This window comes from Bradysia coprophila, assembly GCF_014529535.1.
Source record: "Bradysia coprophila strain Holo2 chromosome X unlocalized genomic scaffold, BU_Bcop_v1 contig_128, whole genome shotgun sequence".
In the NCBI taxonomy this organism is placed as follows: Eukaryota; Metazoa; Arthropoda; class Insecta; order Diptera; family Sciaridae; genus Bradysia; species Bradysia coprophila.
In genome coordinates this window covers 405,205-433,015 of record NW_023503295.1, presented here as the reverse complement: position 1 = coordinate 433,015, position 27,811 = coordinate 405,205, and the positions used below count along the sequence as shown (strand labels likewise).

At 36.8% G+C, this 27,811-nt stretch overlaps 2 protein-coding genes across 2 annotated transcripts in view; both read right to left on the bottom strand.

The window, feature by feature from the left end:
- Positions 1-9,577: 9,577 nt before the first annotated feature.
- LOC119067679 (protein singed) overlaps positions 9,578-27,811 on the bottom strand; it is a 40,805-nt gene continuing 22,571 nt past the window's right edge. The window contains exons 2-9 of the mRNA XM_037170792.1: positions 26,037-26,321; positions 22,393-22,649; positions 21,994-22,157; positions 13,544-13,639; positions 12,999-13,472; positions 12,799-12,932; positions 10,014-10,125; positions 9,578-9,949 (exon numbers count right to left, since the gene is read on the bottom strand). Coding sequence (XP_037026687.1) covers positions 9,856-9,949; positions 10,014-10,125; positions 12,799-12,932; positions 12,999-13,472; positions 13,544-13,639; positions 21,994-22,157; positions 22,393-22,649; positions 26,037-26,238 — 1,533 coding nt within the window. The 5' untranslated portion in view covers positions 26,239-26,321 and the 3' untranslated portion in view covers positions 9,578-9,855. The remainder of the gene's footprint in view (positions 9,950-10,013; positions 10,126-12,798; positions 12,933-12,998; positions 13,473-13,543; positions 13,640-21,993; positions 22,158-22,392; positions 22,650-26,036; positions 26,322-27,811) is intronic.
- Positions 14,239-16,416, bottom strand: LOC119067678. The gene is made up of 2 exons (XM_037170791.1): positions 15,662-16,416; positions 14,239-15,603 (listed from the first exon to the last, which is right to left on the bottom strand). Exons 1-2 carry the CDS (start codon positions 16,118-16,120, stop codon positions 14,527-14,529), a joined length of 1,536 nt encoding a protein of 511 aa, XP_037026686.1. The 5' UTR covers positions 16,121-16,416; the 3' UTR covers positions 14,239-14,526.

Sequence of the window (27,811 nt, the reverse complement as noted above, 5' to 3'; positions counted from 1 at the left end):
CGAAATTGAATTGAAAAAGAAGAAGCGAGAAGACAGACAGAAGGAGCGGGAAGACGAAAAGAAGAAACGAAAAGAAGAGGCGGGAAGAAGAAGAGAAGAGGCGGGAAGAAGAAGAGAAGAAGCGGGAAGAGGAGGAAGAGAAGCAAGAAAAAGATGAAGAGAAGCGTGAAGAAGAGGAGGAGATGGAACTAGATGAGAAACTAGCGAAACTGTTGGACGAGAGACGGATTTTAAAACGTAAGTGAACGTTAGTATTAGCATGCGAGTGACTCTGTATTTGTGAAGGCTATGTGAAATTCTCAATTCGTTATGTTTCTTAAAGTTTCTTCACCTCGTTCTTCACTAGTTAGCGACATTTCTTGGCGTTTCTTCACATTCTGTTGATTTAACAAATCAACCATAATGACGAATTGCCAAGAAAAATCGCTAGAGTGGAAAAAAAGCCACAAAAAGCGCCAGAGTGTGAAGAAACGCCACGCGAAGAATCGCCAGAGTGTGAAGAAACGCTAAATAAAAAAAATACGTTTTTGATTGCTTGAAACAGACTAAAGTACTTTTGTAAAAGGAAAGATTCCCTAAAATCGAACGTAACGGCTTAACGATACTTTTCGTAAAAGTATATTTTCCTTAGGATCGAATCTTTTCGTCACCTTTGCAAAATAATAGATTCACTAGCTTTGAATATAACACATTTGCGCTGCCTTTCGTAAAAGGGTAGAATTGAATTAGGATTGAACAAAATCATTTTTGGTTGATTTGTTAAATCACCATGAAGAATCGCTAGAGTGTGAAGAAACGCTAAGAAAAAACGCCAAAGCGTGAAGAAACGCCACAAAGACAAATTTACAATTCTTTGTTTTCTATCGGTGTTTCTTCAAACTTTAGCGATTTTTCTTGGCGTTTCTTCACACTTTGCCGATTTTTTTTTTTTGCGATTTGACTTTGTCGATTCTTCGCGGGAATGTTAAAACAATTCCAACAATATTGAGCAGTGCTGTGCCATGGAGCGAACAAGATTTTTTTCTCTTTCCATCACTTTGTTTTGGTTTTGAAATATGGTGAAACAAATTTGTGTGATTGTTTCGTGGATAAAAACGGTTATTCACGCCACGCACGGATGAAAAATTTGGTGTTCACCTCGAGGACAAATTCTAACTCGAGCTTCTTCCTTTTTCCAATTTCCTATTTTCTCCCCTTGGTAAACAAATAACCATAGTGTGTTATTGAAGTGATCGACTATTTTGTGTTTCTTTAGTGATCAGTTTCGGATTATTTCAGTTGTTTTTTGTGTTTTTCGCGAGTTTCGATTCTTCTAAATTCGCGAAATCAAATTTTCTTACGTGGAACAAATGTAGCAATCCCGAAGCCTTGTTTGTTGAACCCGCTCAAATTTGAATGCACTTTCCAATTATAATATTTCGTTTTTAGTTTGTGCCGATGTGGTTATCTTTGATGTCTGTACTGACTGCGTGCCGAAATGTGTATTTATAGAAATTGTAAAGTAAATTCATTTTAAATAAGTGCAAAATTTCACAATTCGACATTTTCCATCATTTACATGTTTATGAGTGTCTACACACATAACAGTAATGCTTGATTTCCTCTTACGCCGTTTACGTTCCGTTTAGCTAAACCACGTCTCTTTTTATGGTTTAAAGAGTAAACGGAGTGCAAACGGAGTAAAAGGAAATCAAGCATAACTGCTGAGTTAGAGAGCAACGTAAATGTGACAGATGCACAAATTGCAAATGATGAATGAAAATTTGAGTTGTAATTACGCATCTGTCAAATTTACGTTGCTCTCTAAATGGCCAGTGAGTCTAGTATAGTCGACGGTATTAGATTTTTTCGTGCGCGCGACCTTTTGTTATTTTATCTTTTGTCAACTTTTATTTACTTATGATTTTTTTTAGAATTTATATTTGACGAATAGCAACGTTTAAAGATTCTGAATGGATTGACGAGGGGGCAAAGTCATCGACAGTAAAATGTGTGTTCGTCGGGAGACCTAAAAAATTCAAAAGTATTTGGCACGGAAGTGCCGACGAAGAAGCCACGCAATTTGAAACCAATCCTTCAAGCGGATGCTTCTCCTCGTTCTTGGATTGTTTAACTATGGATGGAGTCAAAATAAATCCCACAAAGGCAAAGATCGATGCTATTGATGATGATACGGTTGAAGATGCTGGAGACGATTTGGAGTAGCGCAAACCATCCATCGCCAATGTACTCGAAATTTTGGTGTCCGTCACTATTAAATTTATTCCCATAAAAAACACTCGAAAGTCCAATCCATTCACATCAAGATCCGGCGCGGCTGGTTATACTATCATAATTGCGACTTGCCTGATTTTCATTTATTGCCCGTGTTCGTTAGTTTTTTGTTTTCTTTTGGCCAGCAATATTGCTTAGTTTCAAATTTAATATTATTGCATTTTGTGCTGACAATTTTTTATTTGATGGATTTGTAATTGTTGAAACCGTCTGAGCTCTCAGCGGTTTTTAGTGCTACCCATTCTCTTTGGGGATTTGTGCGATATTTCAATTTTTTTATTGTTTCATAATTACATTGTAACATGAATTCTAGTCGATTAAATAGCTATTTATACAACCGAGTGATAATACACCTGTGGCGAGATAGAAGGATCATTGGAATGACAGTTGGCTTCTATGGAAGAGAATGTGAGAGAATTTGTATGTAACTCTCTCACATTATTCCCATAGAAGCCAACTGTCATTCCAATGCTCCTTCTATCTCGCCACAGGCGTACCAACTTATCATTTCTCTGTATTACCCCTATCCGCCGAAACGACCCAGTCGTTATATTAACATCTCTCTGCTTCATTCACAGCAACATTGATTCATTTATAAGATTATGTTGCCATGGATAAAATGTTCCATTTTAAATCAACTTGGAAATAAACTTGGAAGGCCATACGACATAACCTCATCAAGATTTATATGAAAACCGATCTCTGTGGATGAAATCGTGTTCGATCGACCCGTGAAAATTCGTGTTTACAAGTATTTGGAAAAAACCATAGCACTGTCAACACTGTCAAGCACTCTCGCTATGAAAAAACCAATAAGAAAAAGTCTAACTACTGCATTGAGTAGGCGTCTTGGTTTCAAATCTGGTCTGCGCTGCCTGTTTATACACCATTTTCATGACCTTGTAAACGTCAGACACGATCCCACCTGTCAGACATGTCGAAAAATATCGAATGAATTTAACGAACGATTTTCATGTAAAAACCAGTAAATTAAACGCAGTTAACGTCAATTAATTGAGGTTAGGGACTACTTGAGGAAAAATTAAGTAGGGTTACGTTGACAAGTATAATGAAAATGATCTATTGTGCGTTGCAACAACGAATTCATATTTGTCACAAATTTTTCAACTAATTGCAATCAATTTCCACAACAAACAAGCCTACTTCGCTTCTCCCAAAATCATCCGTTACAATCAATAAGCACATCTCCATTTGGAAACATATGTGATACTCTGCGTTTTGCTGTTTTGTGTTTCGTATAAAACTTGTTTGTGTTTATCGAAATTCAAACGAAATAGGGGAAAAACTGAAAAAAAAACCAGTACTTCTCTGGAAGAAAAACTTGAAATTGGAAACGGGAAAGACGTGCAATTTTAAACACTTCGACAAATATTTTTTAAATCCAAATTTAGCCTTTTTTTGCTTTTAGTAGTGTATTGGACCAATGCTACACAGCCATGTACATTTAGAATTACCGTTGTTCTATAAGTTTCTTATTTCTTCAACTTCTCCATAACGAGTATTTGGAGAAATGAGAGAAGCAAAGAAAATAAGAAATTAATAATAATGACGGTACTTTCAAATGTGCATGGCTGTAGTATTTAGATATAATAAAATTGGGACAGAATTAATCCTGTTTTTTTTTCTACTTTTATAGTTCGAAAACGCTTCAGGCGAGCAATCTGCAAACGGTTTAAGTTTCAGGAACTTTGTAAAGATCGGTGGTATTGAAAATCGAGTTACACGCTTGTCGTCACACACGACTATCCTGTGTGTCAGTGACGTCGTCGGTGCTCGGCTCCAAAAGTCTGATCAATGAACTAGTTAATCGATAGATCCATGGGAATTGGAGCACTCGAAAATCTGGTGTGGTTTACACAAAAATATTTTTCAAAATAAACTATTTCCTAATGTAAAAACGAAACTTGCTGTTGTTTGATTCATTGATTTTGTTTTTATGATTTCACAATATCATAGACTCTGTAAAGGATAAAAACTATTATTAGAAAAGAATTAAGTGGAATTCACAGTCATCCGTTTAGCTCTCCGTTTACATGACGTTTCTATTGTATAGATGACTTTTGCATTGTTTTAATTTCAACTGTCAAGGAAAACGGAGACAAAAGAAGATGAAAAACGGACGACTGCGAATTCAGCTTCATAGGACTTTTTTGGTCATCTCGCTAGCCGAGAGAATTCTTCGGGTGAACGGTGAATAAGAAGTAAGAGAACGTATGATGAATGTTATATCAGTGAAAACTTTGTAGAATGGCAAGGAAAAGAGAGAAACATTCGGCGGACAATCGCCTACAAGTTGTCAAACGTTCTGAAGGTATCTTTATATCGCTCTTGCTGGAATTTCCCATTTTCTTCCATCGGTAAGGAGTCATTCAAATAGTGCGCACGCTATAATCTACGATTTTTAGACCCCCCCCTCTGCACGCTTTTTTTCCTACATTGATGGCATATAATATTGGGATGTGGACTGAATTCAAAGAGACCATATGTTTTAGTGTTTGAATATAAATAGTCGAGGGGGAAACCACTGGCCAAAACGGTGGCAAATCAATTTCTAATTCCTTTCAATTCCGTTTAATTACCTCAATTACCGGAGCAACTCGTCTAATTGCCGGATTCGCTTTTTTCCATTCAATTCCTTTCAACTCCCTTTCAATTCTTTTCAATTTCTTTCAATTCCCTTCCAATTTCTATACGTACTTCCTGTCAATTTCTTTCAATTCCCATTAATTCCTGTCAATTCCTTTTAATTTCTGTCAATTCCCTTTAATTCCTGTCAATTTTATTTAATTACTTCAATTACCGAATCAATTCATCTAATTGCCGGATTCGCTCTACTTCCCAGTGCCGCCTTTAGCTTTTGGGCGCCACACTGGCATTTTTTGAAATAATTGCGGCCTTAATTATTACAGCGAATTCTCTTTTCTGGTGGGTCTTTCTTTAGCTCTATACTTCCTAAAAAGTTCGTTATACCTCAGAAAGTTTATGAACGAAATGATTTTCCAAACTTTTTGAGGTATAACGAGCTCTCTAGGAATTAAAGCGCCAAAATAAGACCCAGCAGAAGAGAAAATAATTAAGGCCGCAACTATTTCGAAAAATGCCACTGTGGCGCCATCGGGAAATTGGAAAAATAGGCGCCAATTTGTTAAATTTTTTTAAAGGATTGCTCTACTTCGGGCGCCACGGGCATTTGCCCATTTTGCCCATATGGAAAAGGCGGCACTGATCTTCTTTTCAATTCATTTCAATTCCGTTCAATTCCTTTAAATTCCTTCCCATTTTCAATTCCCTTTCAAATTTCTAAATGTACTGTCAATTTCTTTCAATTCCCATTAATTTCTGTCAATTCCGTTTAATTACCGGATTCTCCGGCAATTCCGAGCAGGGTGTGTAATCAATTACCCGAGTGGTTAAAAAAAATTAAATTTCATTAATTCAAAAACCCTGCAGAAGAAGATTTGTGTTACAAACGGCATATAATAGGATATTACGTAACAGTCCGCAGAACTTCGTACGAGGTTGAAAAAATTGTAATTGTATTGTATTTAATTTTCCTAATAATTCGCTAATGTTTCTGGATTTAACTATACGTAATAGGGTGTAGCGTTTTGACGAAAGTATTTTGTTTTTTAAGGCCTGCGGGTAGGTTCGATGCCGAATGGTCCACTGAACACGAAAATACCAAAAAAATTTTTTTTTTGAAGTTCGAAGCTTCCATGCGCACCTCTGAAAACCCAATGAAAGTGTAAACCGGTATGGTCTATTGTCCGCCCGGAGGACATAAAAATTTGATTTTCGTACTTAAACGCACTCATTTTCATATTATTTTGACATAAAATGTGAGTGCGTTTAAGACGAATTTGCCAATCGACCATACCTGATGTCTACTTTCATAATGAAAACCGACTTTTTTGGTCTCAAAGCCATAGTGAGATTAGTTCTGCCGGCTGTGTGAAAAAATATATCTTAAGTGTATATGATAATTAATCGTAGACACCGTGGCTTCAATTTGGCATACTTAAAAATAAAACAGTCGATCTTATTCAGATCAAAGCTAACGGATATGAGTCCCACTAGTCGTTACACCTACCTCTGCCTCTGATTCCGCTGAGCGTTAAGTGAATTTAAGTCATAAAATTCAAGTTAAAGTTTATAGAACACTAAGATTTTGTTTTTAATATATTTTTGCTTTTTAATTCAAATACAAATTAAATGCTAGACTACAAAATAAAAAGAAAATACAAAAAATCGGAAATTTACTCAGTGATAACTTAAGTTTATTCTTTTATAATTTAATTTTAAGCTACATAGTTCTATTATATGAAATAATTTTCTTTTTTTATCTCCCGTTAAAAAGTGTTTTCTTTTATTGGACTTGCATCTTGTAAATTTTCGCATAAAAATTATATTCTCCAAGTCACATTGTTCCGAACATCTGTGCGGATGCGGTTACAGTTTTCCTCAGAGAAAAGTGATTTATGAAGGAAACAATTGATTGGCCCATGAATCCATCGATTTTGATTTAATTTATTCCAAGCGAATCAAAATCTTTCAGCTTGTTGCAATATTCTTTCACAGTCTCAAGGAAAACCGTAGCGGAGATCACAGAATGCGTTAATGTTTTCGATTAATTTTTTTTTTATTATTATTTATTGCTTAAAATATGTTTTCCATACCATCTTGTTTTCTGTTACATTTTAATTAAATGGAGAGAATTGGTCTGTATCCCGCAAATCGTTGAAAACATACAATTTATTAACAGCCTGTTGGACGATCTCCATTTTTCATTTATTTCTGATGAACTATTCATCAACACAACCGATTTTTAGCATATTTTGAGCAGTGTTAACTATTTCCATATAATTTTTGTAATTTAGTTACGAAAACGAGTACTTTTCGTTTGCATTTTGTAGTATCGCAATGTGGTACTTTTCGTCACTACTGACAGTGTCACCCCAAATTATTACATAACAACAAAATTGTCTATTCTGTAATTGAGCAATGAACAGAAAGAATCTTGTAGGTATGAAATGTACAGTTTTTCGTAACCGAATTGCAAAACGATTTTTTTAAAGGATTTTTTTTAAGTGGTTCATTGAGGGGAAAAATTTGTTTTTCACACTGCTGAGTTCAAAGAAGTTTTTCTTCTTAAAAACTGTCAAAGGTCGTTTTCTCTCTCTCAAACAAAATAAAAATAAAAATAAATAAACCCAGCCACCAACTGTATGTTTTCACTGATTCGGTTTGTACAATACTTGTATTGTAGAAATAAATATATTTCAGATTAGAGGTGTGCGGGCCGATGTTTTTTTGAAGCCCGTCCGGCCCGAATCCCGGTCCCAAATTCATTTTTAAAGCCCGGCCCGAACTGGCCCGACGTATTTATAGCCCGTCCGGCCCAAGCCCGATCAGGCCGGATAAAAACTCGGACGGGCCAACATTTTCGGGCAGCCCGAAAGCAAATTTCATATAAAAAAGTGCGCGAAACTTTGAAAATCGGGCCAAAAATTTGGTTTTTTAGGTCCGGTCCAAGCTCGGCCCGACAGATTTGAAGCCCGCCCCGCCCAGGCCCGGTCGGGCCGGATAAAAACCCGGGCGGCCCGACATTTTCGGGCGGCCCGCACATCTCTAATTTCAGATTATTATATCGGTTAACGATGAGCGCTCACTCTACACAGTTTGCATGAATCTGATTGTTTTCGATTTTAATTTGAATTAACGGACGACACTGAGTGTTTGTAATATTGATTTTCTGTTTGGTTTTCGTTTCGTTTTCTTTTTTTTATTTTATTTACTTTTTAGTTCCGGTTTCGTATAAAAGGTGCATAAAATTGTGTTGGTGTGTACAAAATCTAAATTTTTTCTTATTTTTTAAAAACGTTTGCTCTGATTTATATCAATTGTAAATGGTTATTAAAGTCAAATTTCAGTTTGTTTTTTTATTCCTCTCATCAACCGTCAATGTTTACCTTAAATATTGTAAATATTCACTGTTTGGCGTTCGTAAATCTTCATAAAATATATTTCAGAAACTGTGGCAAATATATATATATCGAAGGGGAGAAAGTTTCATCTAATCTTTGCGTTACAATGTTTGTGTCACATAGCTGGCTATAATTACTCTCAACATTTTCTTTCAAATTGATCTACTATCGGGAAACGTGAGTTAAAACATACAATGCAAATAATCCTAAGCGGTAGCTCTTGTCACTTAAGCCTCCAAATTTTCATGCTAGGAGCAGTGCTCTGACGAAGGTCCTTTTTGCAAATTTTCGTTACCTTACCAGTCCGGCCCTGAATTCTAAGCTCATAAATCTTAATCCAGCCATCATTTCCCCATAGAGATTTGTAATTTTATAATTTGTTTTTGCTTTTTTCGAAAAGTGGAAATAGAATTAGTATGCTCGTCGAGTGCAAGTAAAATCGACTAGAAATAAATTAATTAAGCGGAAATTACATCCTGTGCAGACATCAGTTAACACCAAACCAAGGCATCCATTACAATCATACGTTCAATGAATAATAAATAAGCCTTTTCGGCTTGGAGAGATTCGATTTGAACTGTCCGTTGGTACAATGACATATCGGGCCAAAAAACGACCGGAATTGCGCGATCGCAACAATATCAAAATCGTTCAAAACATCAAAAAAATATGAAAATTTCCGAACTTACCGCACGAATATTTTCGACCAATTAGCATGATTTATGACCACATTTACTGTCAAAACTTGTAGCTGATTCAGTCGTTATCTGGTTGCACTTAGCCATAAAGACGAAAGCTTCTGATTCACTTCGAATAATGAAGTGTGAAAAATGTAACCGAACATTGGCATCTGAATCGAACATTCCGATGCCCAGCCCGAATGGACCGAACCATAGTCACAATTGGTCATAATTTGCGAAAAAAAAACTTTATCCTCGACTTTGGATGTATAGCGTTCTCACTCAATATCCTGACTATCCTTCTTGTGATACAAACAGTTATCGCCTCTGAACATTCATTGGACAGTAGCAATGAAATGTAGGTTGAGGAAATTTCCGTTTTCATCGGTGTAATAATTAATAATTACTGACTATCCTTCTTGTGATACAAACAGTTATCGCCTCTGAATATTCATTGGACAGTAGCAATGAAATGTAGGTTGAGGAAATTTCCGTTTTCATCGGTGTAATAATTAAAATATGTTTTGCTGTTGTTGTTTCTTGCTTAAACTAGAGGTATATTTACGGATATCAATATTTTTCATGTATGTTTCTGCTTTCCCAGTTGCGTTTCTTAAGTGTCTAGCCCAATAATAACGTAGGTAAATATTTTATGTTTGCCATTTTGTTGTCTTCGCTTTTAAATACAGTTATAAATAGAAGCAGAGCTGTTCAAGTACCATTTTTTCCATATTTTGTTTTAGATAGTTTAAATGTTTATTATTGTAAGTAATTTTCCATTTTTTTTTTCGTTTTAATTCTTCTTTTAATTTATAGGTTGATACAAATATAATTATATGATAGAAAAATGAAGTTATAATAGTTTAAACGCCCACACACAAATACATATAAATAGTTTAATATTCCCATTGAGTCGCGGAATCTTGACCACCATCACATACTTTAAAGTTACCATTTTTCGTAGCTCCCAGATATTGTCCCTTAGTTGATCTGTGTACGTCAATTAGCAAATGAGAATATTTTCGATACTTCTTTACTCAATGCAATGACTTACCTGATATTGATACGTGTAGGTTCTCTTAATTCTAAATAAAATCCATCTGTTGGTACGTCTCCATCAACACTGACTGTATCGCCATCGATTCGCCAATATTTTCCATTTTGGCCTGGCAATAGCAAAACAAAATTGTCGTTTGAATGTTAGCGAATACGACTGGTTTTCAAGACGTAAGTGAAGTCAAGTAGTCTTGGCATAGGACTCACTGGTTCAAATAAAAGTCGCAACAGTTCGAAAAGCACACTCGTATACCAAATGTCTCAAAATACAATACGTTTTTCAAATTTTTGAGACTTTTACTTTCATCAGGGCTTGAATTGAATGTGGTTCAGAGGGGGCACCAAGTTAATCGTGCGTTATGGTCAATAGGGCGTATCGAATTTTGAGAATTTTAAGGGTCGCGATAGCCTGTGTGCGGAAAACGTAGATCATTGAAAACTAATTCCAGACATATGGTTGATGGATCCGAAGGTGCCCGGGAAGAAGTCCCACCGGACGACTTTAACTTTCAAATGGTCATAACTCGGAAAGTTAAGAGTATTTTTGAAAACAATGTTCTAGCAGGATGTAGAGCGTTAAAAACTCTACAAAACTGCCAAAGAAACCGATGGTCCAAAAGGTGTGTCTGTCGAGGTTTTCTAACATCGAAAGTTCGACATTTTGGTTTTTGACTTTTATTTCCTGAGAGACAAATTATTAACTTTAGCTTTTGGCATGAGGTTGTAGAAAAGGTCGAGTACTACCAGTACACTAGGCATTGTCCCGGTCGGCGATCCATCCGAAACCACTTTTTCAACATTTTTGAATGGACTTTTTAAGTGTACCCACGTCGCCCACGAAGCCAGTGCAGACAATGTAACCGGTGTTGCTGAGTCGAGGTAACCTTGGCCAGTAAGTGCACATAATATTCCATAACAGTAGCTGAACTCTTTTACAAAATATTTGAGAATTCGGTGTAGCACATTTTGTACTACAAAATCTGAGAAAGTGAAATTTGTGAGAAAAACAAAAAATAATCGTTTTAATTAGTTATTTAACCCACGAACAGTAGTAAGAAGTCGATTTCGTTGCAAATACACATTTTTCGATATTTTTACAAAAGGTTGAACTTCGTGGTATACCGTGTCAATATAATGTGCTACATCGAGATCCCAAATATTTTATGTTATGGAATATTATGTGCACTTACTGGCCAAGGTTACCTCGACTCAGCAACACCGGTTACAGTGTCTGCACTGGCTTCGTGGGCGACGTGGGTACACTTAAAAAGTTCATTCATTAATGTTGAAAAAGTGGTTTCGGATGGATCGCCGACCGGGACAATGCCTAGTGTACTGGTAGTACTCGACCTCCTCTACAACCTCATGCCAAAAGCTAAACTTAATAATTTGTCTCTCAGGAAATAAAAGTCAAAAACGAAAATGTCGAACTTTCGATGTTAGAAAACCTCGACAGACACACCTTTTGGACCATCGGTTTCTTTGGCAGTTTTGTAGAGTTTTTAACGCTCTACATCCTGCTAGAACATTGTTTTCAGAAATACTCTCAACTTTCCGAGTTATGACCATTTGAAAGTTAAAGTCGTCCGGGGTACTTCTTCCCGGGCACCTTCGGATCCATCAACCATATGTCTGGAATTAGTTTTCAATGATCTACGTTTTCCGCACACAGGCTATCGCGGCCCTTAAAATTCTAAAAATTCGATACGCCCTATTTGTCAAGTCTTCCCAGTTCGAGATGTAACATAAATCTCAACGGTTTGCGTTTGACGTTGAGTTAACGAATCCCCGGACGCCAAAGGTGATTCGGGCTGAAAGTTATGGAAGGCTATAACACAACGCGTTCATTTCGTTTTGTGTTGTACGGGTGCACTAAATTAAAGGATTCGGATTCGTTCGTAATTTCCATATGGCCATTCCGGGACTGAGTGAGTTAGAGGAACACATATCAGAATCTCGTTCTAAAGGATGCATGGACTATGTTTGGGAAAACATTTTTTTAAAAATATTTCCCGAATTTTTACACATTTTCTTAGATTCTCGCATATTTTACCAAAAAAGTTTGGAAAAAATTTGGCAAAATTCGGTGAAGGAATGGAAAATTTAGGAAAATAGTTATTTGTTCAACAAGGGAAGAAAATTTGGAAATTGCATTTCTAGTTTGTCTCGCTACGCACTGCCCACAATTCACCCGAGAAAAGGCAATTTCCAACTTTTTCCCTGAGTGAAACACAACGTTTTTCACAACAAGCGCTTCTGAAGTTTCAGTGGAGGGGAGAATATGACTATTTTCTCGCCTGCGTTGTGTAAAATAGTTTTCTAAAATTGTTCCTTGAAAATAGGTGGATTTTTGCAAATTTTCACTTCAGCGTATTTTGATTAAAGCGAAATTTGCATGAAAAATTTCCCTTTAACCTGTTACAGACGGCTGTCATATGTTATCGACAACGACAGCAATAATAAACGACAAGCTTTAACTAATGCGGTCTTATATAGCAAAAAACATGTTCAAAACAAATGAAGTAACAGATTTCTGGAATCAATCTATGAAAATCTTCCATCAAATGAAGTAATAGATCAGATAGTAAAACTGTTAATGTGCTTGCCATCTGTGACAGGTTAAAAGGTGGTTTTACTTCAAATTGTTCTGAATAACTCAAATGTTGGCTTCAAATTGTTCTGAAGGACCCAAAGGATCTCCCTCAGAAACCGTCCACGTTAAGACATCAATTTCGACCCACTACTTATCTCTGCTAAAAGAAGGAACATGCGCGCACAATTACCTTTGAAATAGACGATTCCCTTCTCTGCCCGTTCCACAACAATGGTTTCGTATGTAGCCTTATTGCATTCTAATTTCGTAGATCCCTGCCGTAGGCCGACAAAGCCTTGCTCACATTTAAGTACCAATATAGGACTGAAACGGAAGTGTTTCCCTTAAAACATCAAATTGATTTGCATGAATGGCAACAAAGCAACGTACCGATTAATTAGATAGAAGAAGAACTTGGCAACTTCCTCAATAGTTTCAGATGTGGCAAATAAATGGCCAGAACGTTTCGTTGCAAAGAATTTCCCGTTGTTTGCACGAAACGATAGCGAACCATCACCGTGCCAGATCAATTCGAACAGAGCGTTTGCACTGCGACGATTGCCAACCGCTTGAATGCCACCACCACTCTCCAAACACCAATATCGATCCTGAGTGGTACGCAATGCCCAACGATGGGCCGACCAATCGAATTCCAGCTGGAATGTTTCGTTTTCACCGATTTCGTCCTGATTGGCAGTGACATCGACTCCTTGCTTGACGGAAACGTATTTCGAATTGAGTGCCGCAATGAATGATGCTTGTGGTAGCGAGTCTTCGAGCGAGAACAATTCATCTCGGGTAACTGTTTGCGAACGTGATTTAAGAACAGCCTTGGATCCGATTGGTGAGAGATACAATGAATGACTGTGGAGGAGAATTGGTTTTTCTTTAAGTTTGTCAACGCAATCCTGATGAAGTGTTCGTAACATTCTTACCGGTCTCTTAAAGCAAGATGACCACCGTGATATTCAGCACTGAACAAACAATCGTTGGTGCAAAGTGACTCTAATTTTCCGTTGGAATTGAGGTATCTGAAAAAAAAAACGGGAGCAGTAAGTAAGTAAGTAAGTAAGTTCTGATTATTTCCTAAAAAAGGACAAAGGTTTCTTCCTATCACAATTAAGGCGTACGCGGAATCGAAAAGTGTCGAACTTTCGGTGCCTTCGTTTAAAAAAATTAATAGTTCTTGTGGTTGCCCTCAACAACGGCTCATCAAAACCATGATCATTTTTCTTAACCTAAGATATTTTACAGCTGCTCTGTCATGTGATCTATTAAAAAGTTCCTATTATAGAAGCAACGATAACCAGCGAAACCACACTAATAAAAAGAGGCTAAACGATGTAAAAACTATGTTTATGGACATTGGACTGCCCCATGCGAAAATTGACATTACACGATAGTTTGCCTTCTGCGAAAATGATCCATTGCATGAAGAATATTTGCGTTCATTTTACGTCAATTCGTTTGTGATAATCAACTCTCGCATCTCTCGCATGGCAATAAATCAGAATGCATTGGATGCTGCTACGTAGTTCATTAATTCGGAATAGCATAAGTTGGGAACAACGTTAATCTTAAACGACAAAGAGGTCGCGATATTTTAAAACTAGTTAGGAAAACCACTTTTTGCAACTAAATGACGGAAATCAACTCTTTCTAGCGTAGTAGTCGATAGCATAAGAGTCCACTTTTTTTAACAATGCGACAGATGTGCGAGAAAAGAGTTTGTCGTCCGACAGGTGTGCGAGAAATTTTTTTTCTCGCACTGTTTTTGTGAACATTGATCAATGGAACAAGGCAATAAGAGTAGTCGACAAGTCAGTTTCAATATTCATTCATTTAATGAAATTCCAGTATTGCATTATAATATCTCGAATATTACAAAATTAACAGGCGAAAGTTAAGTAAATGATCCTTAAAAAGGCTTGCCGTGAAACGTACGATAAAAATTGAATGTACAATTGTTGAATTCAGATTTTGTAAAATTTGGAAGGACAGGCGTTTCAGGAGCATCCGAAGAATCTGCACCAGCAGATGCGCCCTCAATTATTGTAATTGATTGTGACATTGTACGGCTGGTATTGCCGGTCGTATCGGAATCGGATGCAGTTCCGATCATCCGAATTTGTTTTGAAGCGAAACTAGCACCATGTGCATCCTCTCGATCAATATTTTCGATGAGCGCAGCAGAAATACCGTCACTTAAACCGGTGATGTTGAGATTAATTTCTTTGGGAGCTGAATCACCCAAATTAGCGACAACGTCATGAGAAGTGGTACTTGTAGATGGAAAAACGGTGTTGCTTGCAGATGGAATAGCGGTGGTGCTTGTAGATGGAAAAACGGTGTTGCTTGCAGATGGAATAGCGGTGGTGCTTGTAGATGGAATAGCGGTGTTGCTTGTAGATGGAATAGCGGTGTTGCTTGTAGATGGAATAGCACTCATCGCATTGCTCGACGAAGAACGTTGAAAAGGTACACCTCCGAAAATTTGTGCAGAAATTTTGCGTTTGCTTGTTGCAGATGACTGCACATATCCGGCTGCAACTTTGTCCGATCGCCAACCAAACTGTCGTTTAATGACATAAAGATCCGCACCAGCATCAGCCAACAATGTAGCTGAACTCCGTCGAAAACAATGTCCTGTGTACAAAGCTGGTGCATCCAAACCGCAAAACGTAGCAATTCGTTTGGGTATCGCCCCAACGGTATTGATGCCAACTGCCTGAGTTGTACACTGCCCATTCCGGTAACACACAAAGAATCGATCATGAGGCGTATGTGACTTTCGTAACAACATGTATTTTCGCACGATGCCCAATAAATTGTATCTCAAACCGCCTTCTGTGATAGCGAAATCTCTTGGATCGTAGTTTTTTGTGTCCCCGATGTAAACATGCAAGTAGTCACCGCGATCAACAACATCTTTCACCGACATTTTTGCCAATTCAGCCCGACGACATCCTCCACCGATACCGATAATTAATGCCGCCTGTGATATAAACACCAATAAGCTGTCGTTCATTAATCGAAAAACATTCAAATTTTACCTTCATCATTAAAAATTTATCGTCATCTGCCTCCATGATGAACTTGTTGAAATCGTCGCCCGTCAAAATGCTCGATTTTTTCGCAACATGGCCGACACCGTTTCGTTTCAGAAATGCAATGAGTCCATGAAATTTGCTGATATCGACGCGTCGTTCCTTGTATATCATGCATTTCAGCTTCGAATACTCGCTCCAAACAGTTGAAGACTTCATAATCTTCGATTTTTCGTTGAAAAAACACAACATCACGTTTTCTGAAATGACTTTCACTCTTTTTTCTTCACACCAACCACAAAACTTTTTGTACACCTTTTCATAATTCAATTTGGATTTTTTCGGCAAAGTTTTTTCAATAGCCTCTGCGGCCGACCGCTCAATATCTGAGCATTCCGATTCATCGCTGAATGCAATATCTGCATCAATTATTATTTGATTATTTTCGCTGTTGCTGTCCGCCATGACTCACACCTCGCGTCGTTTGATTTACACTGAAATAAAACGACGTTGTCGCAGCTACAACGCCGTCAGCATAAAATAAAGGATTGCTGCGATCGGAATAGTGTAAAATGATTATATCACATTATGGTCGAGTTGTGGTTCAAGTGAAAATTATTATAAAACGACAAAATGTTCCAAATAAATTAATCATTTCGCTTAGAAAGAGTTGATTTCCGTCATCTGTTGCAAAAAACGTTGTTCCTAACACGGTAGATATGCCGGTATTTTCTCGCACACGATGTCTTCTCGACCTCGGCTTCGCCTCGGGTCGAGAATCGACATCTAGTGCGAGAAAATACCTTCATATCTACCTTGTTAGGAAAATAACTATTGTGATACTCGCAAACTCACTCGTGTGTATTTCAGCAGTTACGGATTCTTGCTAAAAAACGCATTTCTGAGTTTGCTTTTCTCACAAAATTGTTGTCTCGTGTAATGAATTACTTTCGCAGCATTCAATGTAATATACTACACCCAGAAAAAGAAACTTCAGACAATACTCCGCGTATGTGTAAAATTCATCGAAACGGTATGATATACATCATTGACATATATGATACATGGACAATGTTTTCTATACGTGGGACACGTTGACAACGTAGTTACGTATTTCGATTGTCAGATTTGAACATTCATGTGCTACGTATTATGGTGATGTACGTGGAATGTGAATAACTTACGGGTGTGACGGAAATTAAACGCACATCACGTATGTTTAACGTATATAGTGGATGTTGGTCTTAAACATTGAATTTGGATCATATTTATTTATATTTCTTAACTTGAAGAAGATCAACTACAAAATTGGTTTTTAGTAAATTAGAGAAATCTCGACAAAATAATTTCATTTTTAGTGAAGTAGTTTTATTTCGTAATCATATCAGAAAGTTGTTTTAAGTTGAAATTATCTGAAATTGATTATAAGCATTTTGATAATCCATAACTATCATGCCATCAAGTCGACTTAAATTCAATTATGTTAAAAAACGACATATAATTATTTATGTCCGATACTTTATAACGTTCTATGCGTAACTTATACGCCACATACGTATATGGCTTTTAAAGTACGCTTCAACAATAAGAAATGTCAACCAACACTACTGTACTGCAACATTAGAAAGATCGTTGGCTCATGATCCAGAGGTCCCCGGTTCCCAAAGAAGTCTAGTCAATTTTTAATTTGAAATATTTGTTACCAATAACTTCTAAAATGTATAATAACTACTATAAGCTGCTAATATGGTGTCTACCGTAGAAGAATTCAATAAAATTCATATTTTTAAATCTTTGTGGAAGAGAAATACTTCTCGCACGTATTATATTCGAGCCGGCTGTATAACTACATTACCACACTTTTTTACAGAGGGCACGAATGATATACGCATAGCACGTAGGAAATTTCGCTCAGTGTAGTGCTTGCGACACGTAAGTTGTGTTGTGTCGTTGACTAATACATGAGTCTTGTATTATATTACAACTAACGCGTGTGATATACATCCAGTACGTATCTATACGTGCCGCAAGTATAACTTCTTTACATCGATTATATTTCAGAAATTTTTTGGAAAATCCTTTTTATTGGGCAAGTGTGTAAAACTTCCCATGCAAACCGGGACCAAACTACTCCTTCACAGCATATTAACAGTTTTACTATTCAAACTATTACTTCATTTGGTCGAAGATTTTCAGATATTGATTACAGAAATCTTTTACATGTTTTGAACATGCTTTTTCTTAATAAGATCTCATTAGTCAGAGCTTGTCGTTTAATATTTTTCGTTGTCGATAACATATGACAATTGTCTGTAACAGGTTAAAAAACCGTGGTTTCGCTTTTTAGCCCCGTACGAAGTACAAAGGGGCTTATAGGATTACGATGCCGTGTGTAATTGATGGAATTCGAAGCAGACGGTAAGGGCAAAGTGTTTGCCTATGTTCATAGATGACGAATCTGCAATAAAAATTTTGTCTCTCCGTCTGTCCGTCTGTCTGTCCGTCACGTCGATATCTTGAGTAAATCAAATCCGATTTCAAAGATTTTTTTTTCCCTGAAAGATAGTCGAAATAGTGAGGCTAAGTTCGAAGATGGGCATATTCGGGTCGGCCCTTCGTGAGTTAGGGCCACCTAAGTGATTTAAGGTATTTTGGTGATATTTATGGCAAAATAAACGATAGAAATGTAAATGACACGGCAAATGATAGGTATTGTCAATACCAATCCAGGAAAAAAAAGTTTTTTTTAAATCGGGTGAGTGGACCGTGAGTTAGGGCCTTAGAAGTGAAATGCTACTAGGGCCCTATGTGTATTTTACAATAGAACTCGAGTAAATTTCATTCGTTTTTCGTAATTTTTGTTTGATTTGGAAGGTAATCGAATGCCGAATAGAATGTTGTTGAAAAAAAATTAAATTTGGGTCCTTGGCCTAAGGCCGCTACTAGGGCCCTATGTGTATTTCACATATAACTCGAGTAAATTTCATCCGTTTTTCGTAATTTTTGTTTCATTTGGAAGGTAATCAAAGGCCGAATAGAATGTTGTTGAAAAAAAATTAAATTTGGGTCCCTGGACTAAGGCCACTACTAGGGCCCTATGTGTATTTTAGATATAACTCGAGCAAATTTCATCCGTTTTTCGTAATTTTTGTTTCATTTGAAAGATAATCGAACACCGAATAGAATGTTGTTTAAAAAAAATTAAATTTGGGTCCTTGGACTAAGGCCACTACTAGGGCCCTATGTGTATTTTACATATAACTCGAGCAAATTTCATCCGTTTTTCGTAATTTTTGTTTCATTTGAAAGGTAATCAAAGGCCGAATAGAATGTTGTTGAAAAAAATTTTAAATTTGGGTCCTCGGACTGAGGCCGATACTAGGCCCTTCAAAAAAATAAAATTTTAGGGCGATTTGAAATTTTTGTTTCATTTGAAAGGAACGTCGTACGGGGCTTCGTAATTGCGCTATGCGCAATTTGTAAGATGCACACATTACATAATAATTTTACTTTAACTACATTAACCGGCGCAATAGGCTTACGGTCAAAGTAGGGTGATAGACGCACTAGGGTCACGTACGCAATAGATATACGGGTTTGTACGGGGCTCAGTCGCAGCAAACGCTCCGACTGTTCTGATGGCTCGTTTCTTATTCAAAAACCACGGCTAACCGATTTATAAATACTAAACTTAGGAGTTTTCTGTGATCAAATTTCTTCTTCGATGATTTATGACAGTGTTAAGTGTGCCCAGAAATTTCTGACGACAAAAACGTTCTGCTAGCGAGCCTCTAAAAGACATGACTCATCGAATTTAATTCAAATTTATCCTTGCAAGGTAGACAAGTTTCGCTGACAATGGAGAGTCGAGGAATCACAGCAGAACTAGATTTAGGGTGCCTAAAGCAATTGTTTTTTTGTTAAGTAAAAACTGTGAAAGTTCACTATGTATCTCTCTCCTCTATCCATGTCTGCGATATGGACAGCCTTGTTAAAACTGAAAAAGATTAAGAATAATTGCTGTACGTGTTCTTAGAACAGTTTGAAAAAAATAAAGGGAAATTTGTTTGGAGTTGTCAACTTTCCAGTAGTTAACTTTTGTCATTTACCGATCTCTTATTTCGACATTTCGAAAATCTTGATCGCTGCTAAGAGTACACTAACTGCACTCGCAATTAAGGAACTGAGAATCATGGGATTGTGTCCTGCTTCGACCATATATCTAGTGCATCTCACAACATTTTCAATTGTAGCATAACATGAAAGTAATAAGTAAGAAAATGGTTAATTTTTGCGAAATTAAATTAAATTTCCTGTAAATGGTAACGCTGTGTACACTGACATACGTAAGGCGTTCGATAGAGTGTCTCACAGCTTGCTAGTGCAGAAGTTGAGAGAGATTAGCATTCACTCAAGCTCGTTTGGATTCACTCGTACCTGAGTGGTCGTTCCCAATACGTGAAGTTGTCGAGTTGGAAGTCACGTTCGTTTGACGTTACGTCAGGAGTTCCTCAAGGTAGTCACCTTGGTCCTCTTTTGTTTATTGTTTTTGTCAATGACGTCACGTCAGTGTTTGCTTCGGCCAAGTTTCTGTTGTTTGCTGATGACTTGAAGATATTTCTTCGTGTGAGCTCTATACTCGATTGTGTGTTGCTTCAACGTGACCTTGGCACGCTAAATGTTGATAAGTGTAAGGTGATTTCCTTCCACCGATCCAGAGATCCAGTGTTGTTCAACTACTATATCGACGCTTCCATTTTGGAACGTGTGACGCTTATTCGCGATCTTGGAGTCTTTCTTGACTGTGCGCTCAATTTTAATTTTCACTTTGAATATGTTGTATCGAAAGCGTATTCGATGCTTGGATTCATGAAACGAATGTGTTACGGCTTCACCAACTTGAGAGCGCTTGTTAGTGTCTACTGTGCACTCGTTCGCTCGCATCTTGAGTATGCCTCGGTTGTATGGTATACCTGGCAAACCGATGGAGTAGCCAAGGTCGAGTCGATACAAAAGAACTTTGTCATTTATGCCCTCCGTAGGACTGTTAGGAGAGACGCTAATTACAGGCTTCCCTCCTATGTGTCTAGGTGTGAAACTCTCGGGATCGAGACTCTGTCGAGGCGAAGGCTAAATCTGTGCGCATTTTTCGTGCATGATCTTCTCAGCGGTCGTATTGATGCTCCCGACCTCGCTTTAAAGTTCGTCGTTAACCGACCTTCCAGGTCCCTCCATTTTCATGAGTGTTTGCACGTTCCGACTCATCGCACGTTTTACGGCTTTTTCGAGCCGGTTTGCAATTTGTCCAGGATTTTTAACAATTTTAGTCGTTTAGTTGACCCGCGAGCCAATAGGGCCACGTATCGCCGTTTGATTAAGTCTCTGTCAATTGATTGTGAACTGAAATTCGCTGTTGGCTTATATGTTTTCTGATACCATAGCCGGGTAGTTGGATGAAGATTGGTTTCAGTATTGCTAAGACGCGATCGTTATTTTTCTTATTCAAGTTTTTTGTAGTAATAGTTGGTTTTCGTTCTAAGTTTCGTCAGGTTTCATTTGTTGTTTATAATTTTTAAGAGTTTGATTGTTAATCGTTGTAATCGTTCATCATCAGTTGGCAAACATGCTGTCGATGATTATTCCGAATAAAATAAAATAGATTTTTCAAAAATTAATCCTTTTAGAAGAAACATAATTTAAAAATCGGTTAACCGAAAAATCGGGTTTTCAGTGACTAAAAAACCGCAATTTATTCATGTCCAAAAACCCGGTGAACCGATTCGTTTCAAATCGGTTTACATTCCCTACTTCCGATGAACAAAGTCAGCGTCGTGCGTACAATAATTGCACCGAACACTGAACTGACTGAACTGCTAGTTTCTGATTAGAACACAAAATATTGGCTGGAAAACTAATGCAAATTGAAAGTCTGGTGTAAACTTCTACTGTAACTGAATTCCCCCGTTACCCTCTTTCCATTGTTCACAAAATACACAAAGAAAATCCGTTTATGAAATTCGCATGAAATGGTTTTTCTTTTCCTCGGCGGTGTCATGTCGGTGGAAAAGGTGTGGATTTGTGTGTAATTATTACAATGAACAAGGTCAAATCATTTCAGAAATTTATTCCTTTAAATTCCTCCATGTTAATGTAATAAATGCCTTCCCATAAGCGGAATAATTTACATCATATTATTGCAACCGCATTCTAATATGGATATTAATGCGAAAGTATGGTTATATTTGCGCAGAAAATAATTTTTTTTTTTAGCATTTTCATTGTAAGTTCTATGGAGTAGAACAATTAAAATAAGCAAAATACGAACACGCAACACTTACTTATTATTACAGGTATGTAGTGCATACCGTCCACCTTCATCGACTCGAAACTCTAATGTAAACAACGTATCTTCGCCCCACGGAATGTTGGCATCAACATGAATCTCGTCTTGCGATTCAGATAAATGTGCAAATCGTTTTCGACCAACGGAGCGTAAATTTACCTGTATGTAATTAAACAAAAGAAATTGTTATAATACCCAATATACCGTTGGAAATACATTTAATTAGATCTTAAATCGTGTCTTAAGTGATCTTATTTATTAATAAGCAAACAATTTAAAACTCTCCGTATCATGATCGACGTTAATGTTATGCAGACTCGGTCGGCAACAACAACAACAGCAACATCTTAATTTTCATTTGTTTCTTCATTGTTTTCATTCCATTATCACTCACCTGTGGTCTTGCTGCTAGATGAACGGTCCAGAATTCGCCTTTGGACGGTGCTTTGGCGGTACAAACCAATTTATCGACCGTGCCACCTAAGAAATATCCACGCGATTCGTTGCGCAATGCCCAGCGGCCAGATCCATCCTCGGCTATGCTAATTTGAAAACGGCTGCCGGTATCACGTTCGTCCGATTCGCAGAGAACATTACCGAATTGATCCACTGACAAATATTTGCCCATGTGTGAGCGCAGGTAGATTATGCCTGGAATTTGTGATAATTTGTGTTTTGTGGGTGCGTTTTGGTTTCGAAACATTCAGTGGAAGGAATTTAATGCGACCGCGTATAACACACATGGATCTGTCGGTTTCTTATGCTTAATTAAATGCAGAGAACAAAAAACCAAATCCGAAAATTTTTATTTTGTGCCGAGAGTGTCGGCTTTTATTGTTTTGAATTGTTTTCTTTGGCCGTGAAATTTCTTTTTATTCATAACCGATATAACCGATCGAGAGTTGATGCATTCATTCTTTTCATTTTTAATCTCTCGCATCAATTGATCAACTAATCGTAAAATGGTATATATCCAACCATTACGGTACGTCACTCTATCTTGGGTTAATCCCGATCGTAAACCTTCATAGAAATGATTTTGTACAATGTAAAATGTATTCCGATCGTTAGTGCAGAGAGGTTACGAATAATTAACAAATTTATCATTTATTTGCACATGATCGAGGCCAATTTACCAATTACAACCAGCTATAGACATGTGGAAATAATGTTCCGCGGGTAATTCAGTCATATTAGATAAAATTGAAAACATTTTCGTCGAAAGTCTTATCAATTTTTTTTTTATTATTAATCCCGCTACACTCGACAATTACCAATTTTCGTTTTGCAAATAGTGCAACCAAATCACATCAATTATCGTAGAAGATTATCTACTATTTGGCATGATATCGAAAGCGTGACTCACATAATTGTACCGTATTGAGATGTTATAACCCACTGCAATATATTAATTTAACTGTGGAATATTGTGTACGTTGACAAAACGATTTTTCCTTTATTGTTATTGCAGCCCGCAGTTTTTTGTTGTTGTAGTTGTCACTGTTATTATTAAATGTCGGGGATTTCTTATTTGAGGGAGCGGAGCATATGAAATTCAATTATCCAAAAATCGAATTAGTTTATGAAAGGGGACAACTCGATTTTTTTTTTATTTTAAAATAGATTTAGGATCTTCAAACTGAAGTGGTGAATTTGCACAGTTTTTATAGTGCGAGAGCCACGTACATATTAGTCGTTAGTAAGGACACAATTGTAAACGTATGCCTATTGGAGGTTCAAACTGATTTTTTTGTGCATTTGATGACAAAGGCGTGAAAACTACACCATCGATAAAGATTGAAATTCTGAACATTTTTGGATAGGGTGCCCAAAATTTCCTCCCCAACTTCTCCGCTAGGACATATGGGGCTCAAATGAAAGCTGGAAGGTTCAAAGTTTTTTTAGTGGAAAAAAATTTCCCAACTTTTCCGTTCTTCTTTTCCGATTTTCCGAAAAATTGAAATTTTAAATTTAAGGTTAAAATTTGTTCTAAAAGTTATTTTTTTCTTGGTATTAGTATTTACTATGCAACCATGTCGAATTTTCATCGAAAATTTTGACCCTTTTGCATGGCAATTTTTTTCCGCCAATTTTTTTTTTTTAGTTTTAACCTGTTACAGACGGCTGTCATCTGTTATCGTCAACGACAGTAATAATAAACGACAAACTCTGACTCAAGAGGTATTATATAGCAAAAAGCATGTTCCAAACAAATGAAGTAAAAGATTTCTGAAATCAATCTAGCAAAATCTTCGATCAAATGAAGTAATAGATCAGATAGTAAAACTGTTACTATGCTTGTCGTCTGTGACAGGCGGTGATATTTGGTGGGTTTGCTTAGAATGATCTAAAAACAAAATTAAATCACTTTTTCAATTAAAAAAAAATTATTCAGACCTCAAAATCTGCTAAAATATACAAATTTCCCAAAGTTGGCGAACTTTGCCAAGCACTCCAACACCTATAATGGACTCAGACATTAAAAGATTACTTGTATCGCAAAGCTGTGACCCTTAGCTTTCAAATGATACCAAACACTCCACCTTTTCATAAAAAATGTATGACCTATGTTGTGAGATCGCACCTCATGTCTCTATTTCAAGCAAATTTCGAAACATTTGGGAGGTAAGTGAAAAAGACAAACCTGAGCCACACTAGACTAGACGAGGGGAGAACTACTTCGAAAAACGCTGTATCATAACTTGGTGACTTTATATGAAGCTGAGATGCAGTAAATGGTTCTAGAAGTGGTTGAGAACCTTGTTTACTACATCGAGATCTGAGACACTGTTTTGCAATTCGTTTAGCATGATAGTACATTTTGTCACGAGTGTTGGAAAAGTTGAATTTTTTGGGTACTCGGCTTCGCCTCGTTAGGACAAGCTTACCGAAAGATTCAACTTTTCATTACTCGTGACAAAGCGTCAAGCGACTTCACTTAAAGAATTTTTTTTTACTAACATAAATTGAAAGATTATTTGGAACAAATATGTTTGAAAACAGAGCCTTAGTTGAGACAATGTTTATGTCTTGCAAAACTCTTTTTTTTTCCAAGGCACTGCCGTGTTAAGCTAAAACACCGAATCGCATTGTTTGTGTGCTTTGGAGAGAGCTTTCGAAAGCTTTGAGATTATTTTGGATTTCATTGGAAAAGTAGAGTATTTCACTTCAGTGAAGGAAGCTTGAAGCTTTCGAAAGCTTTTTTACAAGGAATCCAGACGAAGCAAGCAAAAACCAAAGCTTTCGAAAGCGCTACAAAGGACACAGACATTGTGATACGATAATTATTTAGCAAAGCTTTTTGTATTCTCAGCTCAAAATAATTCTTTAATTTTCGTGGGATTTCTTCGCTGGCTCAACTGTAAAGTGCACTTTACAGTATAAAGATATGTAAAAGAAACATTTTTCCTCTGGTATACTTGATAGTATAACAATACTGCATACGTCTTATGACGGACTGATTTGCACGCAGGCTCTCGGTCTGACATCCATGTACATTTGAGAGTGGAAACGAATTACATGCAGTATATGGTTGTCGACAAGACGAATTGTTGTTGTCAGTGGGATACACCTTTGAAATATACCACCACCAATGATGGTGCATTCATTCGTTGGTATGAGTTGATTAGTTCGCAAATATAAATTCCAATTTGTAGGAAATATATTCGGAGTTTTTTTTTTGGTGTGTTGACTGGCAACGGTAGGACACGGTAAATCAATAAAATGTTTCATTTATTGCAAACTTTACCGCTTCCAGCACATTCCACGGACGGATGTACGTTTATTGTATTGTGTATGAATGTCGACTAATGTTTCTGACAGGGAATACATAAATTCTATAATGTTACACACGCGACACGTATTATTAATCAAAGAAAACAGCAAGTGGCGTCATTACATAATAATAAAGCGGCGGAATACACTTTCATTGACATTAAAAATAAAAAAAAACAATTTTTAATCCAAACAAACATCACGAAAACGAATGCGAGGAATAAAGAATTTAAATTTGTATTTAATTATTGAAAATACACTCACTTTCTCCGGTATTCGACGGTTCTAATGTCCATAGCTGTTTTTTCTTTAAACTAGCTCCATTTGCATTCAATTTGTATCCAAACGTTTCTGCGGTCATATATTTATACAGACCATTTATCAATCCGATTGTCCACCAGCCTTTCTGTTGATTTTGTGATAAAATATCACCATTTGCGCTTGATTCAATGGTTTGACCATTCATGATTTTTGTGTGTGAATTTTTTTTTTTGGTTTTTATAAATAATTTGGAATGTTTTGCTGTTGTTTAAGATTTGGCGTTTAAATCTGTAATGAAAATTGGAGAGAAAAAAAAGAAATTTTCAGTTTGTTGCTATATCTTTTATAAAATACTTATTGAAAAAGATTAATAAATTCAATTTATAAATTGTTAATTAGTCAGTCCACACTGACAATGCGATTGTATACACATGCCGAGAATTGGCTTTATTCGAAAAATATCGTTAACGACTTAAGCATGTTTTAACGGAGCAATAATATTTTCGTAATGGGATCGAGTTTTTAATTAAATTATAAAATTGGTGAACATTTGTCGGTGAAATTGTATCTTTATAATATCTTGATTGACGTGTAATTGTACCGTGTGCGTCGATATATTCTTGGGTAACTTTAATACTTGTTCAATGTGTATGGTTATTAAGCCGTTATTTTAGCATGCCGCAGCTTGGATCGAATCTTATCCGATTTTGATCGTTTCTGCGAAAGATGATCGAAAGTGGCGATCTCAATTCAAAGATGAAACTGTCAAGTGGTTGTTATTGCGAAATTAATTAATTATTTGATATGCGTCGAAAACCGTACTGTTCTTCATGTTAGTAAATTTCAATCAAGCTCAATGTCTGCAATATGCAAGCTGGAGGGAAATACAATGAATATAAACCACCAAGGTATAAGTCTAATGTCACCTCGAAGGAAATAACGATTCGAAAAATGGATTCTAACGCACCCATTATATTCTTTTGACAAAAAATAATGAGTGCGTTCAATATAAATCGGCAGATTTTGAAGAATCGGCCATACCTGGTATGTACATTCATTAGGGAAACAGACATCGAGTGTTGAGTCGAGTGCTACAGAGAAGCTGTGTAGTCGAAGCTGCAGAGAAGGCGGACTCTCCGAACATTGAGTACATTTTTAGTCTTAACTCTCGTGGATCTACTCGCACCAAGTGGTGCGTATACTCTACCAGTAGGTCTTTCCAAGGCCGACATTTGTACAACATTATAACAATTTAAAATGATTTTTTCTTGAGTTATTGTCGAAAAACTGTTTTCTGTACCCTCTGACATGTCTTCACTTTGAACGCTTTTCACAGAAAACAATTTTTTTTAGAAAAAGTGAAAGATACGTGTTTCCTAGAATTGAAAGACGAATCCAACGAGCTATCACTCATTAAAATCGGAGACCGCTTGTTCCCAAAGTTAAAAAAATCACCTGAAGATTCGGCGATATCACTCTTAAAAAGCGTTTTCACATACGTTAGGAACAACGTTTTTCTTGACTTGGGAAATAAGCGACGAAGTAGCGATATTTGAACGCTAGCTAGGAAAATGACTATTACAACTCTAGGGTTGTAATAGACTCTAAATGAAAATTCATGTTTTCGTGTGAATATTGGCATCGGTTTCGTCTCGGATCTACAAATTTCACGCCTTTCAACTGGGCCTTTCAACTTTTCATCATTGGTCAATGAATAGAAGTGTAATATTTATGTACTAACAGCACCCTGCTAAAATGAAATTTTCGCAAGGGACACA